The sequence below is a fragment of the Papaver somniferum genome, unplaced genomic scaffold, assembly GCF_003573695.1.
Source record: "Papaver somniferum cultivar HN1 unplaced genomic scaffold, ASM357369v1 unplaced-scaffold_18, whole genome shotgun sequence".
In the NCBI taxonomy this organism is placed as follows: Eukaryota; Viridiplantae; Streptophyta; class Magnoliopsida; order Ranunculales; family Papaveraceae; genus Papaver; species Papaver somniferum.
Window position 1 is genome coordinate 2,602,048 of NW_020627707.1, and position 5,138 is coordinate 2,607,185.

The 5,138-nt window shown below is 33.8% G+C and overlaps 1 protein-coding gene across 1 annotated transcript; it reads left to right on the forward strand.

Annotated features, from left to right (window-relative positions):
• The first annotated feature begins 1,915 nt into the window (after nucleotides 1–1,915).
• Nucleotides 1,916–2,721, forward strand: LOC113337910 (S-norcoclaurine synthase 2-like). The gene is made up of 2 exons (XM_026583455.1): nucleotides 1,916–2,220; nucleotides 2,300–2,721. Exons 1-2 carry the CDS (start codon nucleotides 1,974–1,976, stop codon nucleotides 2,599–2,601), a joined length of 549 nt encoding a protein of 182 aa, XP_026439240.1. The 5' UTR covers nucleotides 1,916–1,973; the 3' UTR covers nucleotides 2,602–2,721.
• Nucleotides 2,722–5,138: the final 2,417 nt, after the last annotated feature.

The following is a 5,138-nucleotide window of genomic DNA, read 5'->3' on the forward strand; positions in this document are numbered from 1 at the left end:
AACAATTTTTTTTTGCTGTTTTTAACTTAAATTTTCAAAACGTATTAAGATAATTATATCATGATTAATTACAGTTAATGTTGAAATTTTAATACGGCCGTTTTTTTGCTGTTACAAAGAAATTTATTGGCATTTAATCGAAAATTAATTTTCCATTAATTCCATTGATTCTTTTTGATTATAAAAAGAAAAAAAACTGGTTTCTGAAAAAAAAAAGATATAGAACGTTATTTTTATTTCGTCAAGTTTTTCTGAGCAAGTGTTGTTGAAAGAGTTATTATTGATTCGATTTCTCAGTGCAGAGAAATCGAAAGAGATAAGCTGTTTTATCCCATAGGGTTTCGACAAAAAAACTGACTGCTAGCACAATCAAGAGGCAGAGTCGCGAAACACCTTAAAGATAGCGACCTAGTACGCGACTCAGCGGTTTCTTTGTGTAATTTGATTATAGTGCTTTGTTTCCAACAAGGTTTCTGCAGAATCTGAAGGGCCAAACCCGACATGCAAGTAATAATTAAAACTGAAGCTCTTACCGAAATCCTAACATGAACTTGACATGCAGGAAAATCGATGTGTAAGAGTTATACCATATCAAGTAATTAAATTCTTTTGGATTCAAATATTCAACTGTGAATAGAATATACTAGGTCGCATTTCCGCGTCAAATTGCTACCCAAAGTGCGGATAATTGTTGTTCGTGATAATCTTTGAATTCCTTGATACATAATCAAACTTGTTAGGGTGTCCAAAAGATTCCTTTGTGTGAATTCTTTGCTTTATAATTCTTAAATGATCTTCTAATACTACTAAGAGGCTCGCTAGGCACGTTAAACTAAATATTAGTCATTCTGGTCAATATAATCATAGATTATATACATCACCATTATCAACAAATTAGCTGGATTAATTTCCAATGTCAACCCAACTTAAATTGCTTGAAGACACTTGCAAAAATGTATTGTAATTAAATGCACTTGCACAAGTTTATTTATTTATTTGGTGGATAAAGAATCATCTCTAAATTGGACAACTCTCAGTCTCCTCCTCTTCTTCTTTCCCCTCTCTCTTCTAAGGGAAAAAAAAGAAAAAAACTCTAGAACTTTTTCCTCTTGCTCACATTTAGTCTTTATGGGCTAGATCTGAGCAAGGATATTTAGTTTTTGTGAATAAAAGTAGTTTAATTTGTAGTTTTAGGTTTTATTTTTGTTGTTTTTGGTGTCTATGGACACATTTCTTCGCTATTTTGGCGATATTTTCTTCGTCTTTAGGACGATTTTATCTTCGCTTTAATAGCGATTCTCTCAAATCTCCATGGTGTTTCTTGGCTTGCTATTCTCGATTCATCAAGAACATCAATGATTCTGCTCGGATTCGTTTTGGATTCATCTTCAACAAGAGGGATTTAGGGCATCCGGATTCGTTTAGATCTATAAGATTTTGGGCAAGTTACTCCATTTTAATTGGAGTATCTCTTATTGAAGAAGATAATTATTTCAAATGGTCGGAGTTGATTCCGGTTCACACCATTGCTCGTCAATACTGCTGGTACAAAAATTGGATATCTTTGTGGTGCATGGCTCTTTCTCTTCGCCATGTATTTGCAATTGGTGTCATCATTTGTATTTGGGTTTTGATTATCTTTTACTTTGGTGTTTTTATAATCTTGTAAGCAATCATATAATCACTATTTTGGTTTAAATGAATTGAAATGTGATTTCCAAAAAACAAAAAAAGAATCATCTCTAAAATAAAATGAAGACACTTGCATTAATGTAATGAAATGATTTGCTTAGTTAATACTTAGAAGTACTACTAGCTGCACTTCTGAAGGGAAGACTTTGTTTCATTGCCTTCCAAAATTTTCTATAAATGCAATCACGAACCCACAATGAAACCTATCCCAACACCCAGCATACATTCGAAAAACTATTCCAAGTACATTCTACATAATTAGCTTTTAGCAGAGAAAGACAATGAAATACCAAATTGTTTTTTCAATCTTCTTGTTGTTTTCTTCTATTTACATGTCAGAATCACTGAAATACACGTTAATCAGCGAGCTTGACGTAGCAGCACCAGCAGACGATGTATGGGCTCTTATCGCCTCTAAAGATGCCCCTAAAACCTTTGAAATGTTGCTCCCCGGTATGTTCGAGAAATTAGAAATTATTGAAGGTGATGGTGGCGTTGGTACCGTTCTTCTTGTCGTATATCCTCCAGGTACGCATGATAAAATGTCTAGTATTCTCATTTATTTTTTGCCTTGCAAGTGTCTTATATGATCTACAATACATTTCAGGATCAGTACCACTATCAAATGAAGAAAAGTTTGTGACGATCGATAACCATAGGCGTCTTAAGGAGATATTGCAAACCAAAGGAGGATATCTAGACATGGGTGTAACATTTTACATGGAGAGTTTCCAAATATTTCCAAGAGGTTACGGCTCATGTGTCTTCAAATCCATGGTCAGATACGAGGTCCCTGACGGACTTGCTTCTAATGTGTCTTCTCTCATAAGTGTCGAAGGCCTTCTAACCATGGCTAAAGCTGCTGCAAAATATGTTGTCGATAATAACAAAATAAAGTCAAATTATTGATTTCATGCATATTTAAAAATAAATGTCGGTGAAATTTCTAAAAAGGGAAAATAAAAACCTCTAGGAGTATGTATTATCTACTGCTTTGAGACGATAATTGTATTACTGTTCTTTGTTTGATGTTTATGTGAAGTGCTAATAACCAGAGCCGGTCCTGAATCTATAAGGGCCCTGTGCGAAAAAACTTCGCAGGGCCTTTTTTAAGGTCAATTTCTTTTTTACTGACGCGAATGGTAACTTTTTTTTTTTTGTTAATGTCCACCTACAAGAAGAAAAATACCTGAAGAAAACTCAAAATATATAGCTATGGGTTATATACAAATAATTACATATGATCTAGCAATGGGCAGGTGCTTGTGCTAATAATATCATAAAGATTCAAAACGTTGGCGCACCTTGTCAATTTGGCTTAGTGATTTGCTAAACTACCTTAGATATCGGAGGCTACTTGTTCGAACCTCTCCAGCTCAGAGCTTGAAAAAAGGCCTTAGGTCAGAGCCGGGCCTGGTGCGTCGCACCCTCTGAACCCCCTCAGGACCGGCTTTGCTAATAACGTTTTTATATGAAACGTATTTTGAGGCATACTCATTTTTTTTTGAGGCATACTCATCCATTATATTATCTAGGGTGGGTTTATAAGGGGTGTCTAAAGGTAGTGTGATTACCTATATATACCTAAATAATTTCAATTTGTCATAGTTCCCTTATCCTCAAAAACCTAAAATTAAAAATCAAAATAAACTTTAAACTTAAACATCTAGGACTCCAATTCAATAAAGAATTTAATCAAACAAAGAAAACACGAATCGAAGTGAGCGATGTTGGAATGCGAAATCCAAATCTCAATTGCTCTTAGATGTATTTTAGAATGTATGTGTAACAAACCCATCTTGTTTTTGATTGATTTTATTTTGTGTGATCGGTAGAATATGATTTCAAAGATGAAATTAGGGTTTTCAGAAGATCAGTTCGGCTGATCTTGCAGTATCAATTTTGAGCTGAACTTAGTGTATGATTTAGAGAAACACTATGTTCGGCTAATGCGACTTTACAATATTTTCAGCCGAACCTCAATTTTCCAGCCGAACCTCAATTTTCAAGCCGAACCTAGTGGAAGATTCAGTTTCTGAGTGAAGTTCGGCTGATAACTTTTGAGCCAAACCTCTGTTTTTTTGAAATTATACCTAGGTTCGGCTGACAAGTGTTCAGCTGGTCAGCAGATTTGGGTTTTAAAAATTCAATTTTTTGGCAGATTCAACTTATAAAAGGAAATTAAACCTCGATAGAAGTTTACCTCTGATTTGAATCACACATTTTGGTCACTTCTAATCACTAAAATCTCAAAAGTCAAAGCTTCTTTTCTTCACTTCTTCTTCTTCCTCTCAAAAATCCCAACTCTCTCACATACATTTGATTTTTCTATTAATTCACCACTAATAATTTAATGTTTAATCAATCCTTAAAATTCATAATTAATCAATTCTAATCATAGTCATTTACACTAATTATATAAGGGTAGTTATGTCATTATCAAAAACGATGGATGAGGGGTGATGTTGTTTTTTATTTAATGATCCTATTTTGGCATTGTCTAGTATGCCTCAAAAAAATTTAGTATACCTCAAAATAGATTAATCTCCAGTGAAATTTATTAAAAATAATAATTGAGGGGCATAAAGCCCACCTTCGTAAAAATAAAAAGTTAAAGAAACAAGTTCATGCCACTATTGAGAAACAATAGCAGTAAAAACATTACTTACCCCATAGGCCATAGTGTTCAAGGAATTATCCGACTTTGAATTAAAGTCGTAAATCAGCGTACATATGTTGTGGATCCGAAAACACAAATGAGTTTTGAGCTTTACTGGGCCGGTTATACCAATATGGGCCCATTTAGAACAACCTAATTTGAACGATTTTTTGGGGGCTACTCAAAAAATGAGGGGACTACTCTCAAGTTTTTGGGGTGGTTATTGGCAGTAATTTCCAATCACCCTTTATCTGATTTTTTAAAAAAATACCTACTTTACCCTTAATGATTAACTTAGTTAGTGTGATGATTAATTAGTGTTAGTATTATGATTAGTAACTGATTAATTAGTGATTAGTGGGATTGTTTTGTTATAACATTACTATTGAGAGAGGAGAAGAAGAAGAAGAAGGAAATATGAAGAAGAAGAAGATGGGTGAACCCAAAAAATCATTTTTGAGTTTAGTAATTATGATTTGAGTGATTCATGTGATGATACTTAAGAATCAAAATCAGAACCCCCTTCACCTCATTGTGTATTTTTCAATACTTCTAATGATCCAAATATGAGTTATTTGTTAGATGATGAAAACTTTTTTCCCCAATCCCAAGCTAACCAAACAAATGATGGATTTTATCAGCCACAACCTGAAGATGAAGCTATGGGTACTCAGGTATGCCTCATATTTAGTTAATATAGCTTGAATTTTGCAAAAAATTGGCCAAACTCAAAATTTCTGGAAAAAATTCGGTCAGGTCAACCTAGTTCGGTTACCAAATTTAGCTT

Excerpts from the sequence above, each read along its gene's own strand:
- LOC113337910 (XM_026583455.1), top strand. The coding sequence starts at position 1,974 with ATGAAATACCAAATTGTTTTTTCAATCTTCTTGTTGTTTTCTTCTATT. Across the intron at positions 2,221-2,299 it reads TCTTGTCGTATATCCTCCAG|GATCAGTACCACTATCAAAT; the intron begins GTACGCATGATA and ends AATACATTTCAG.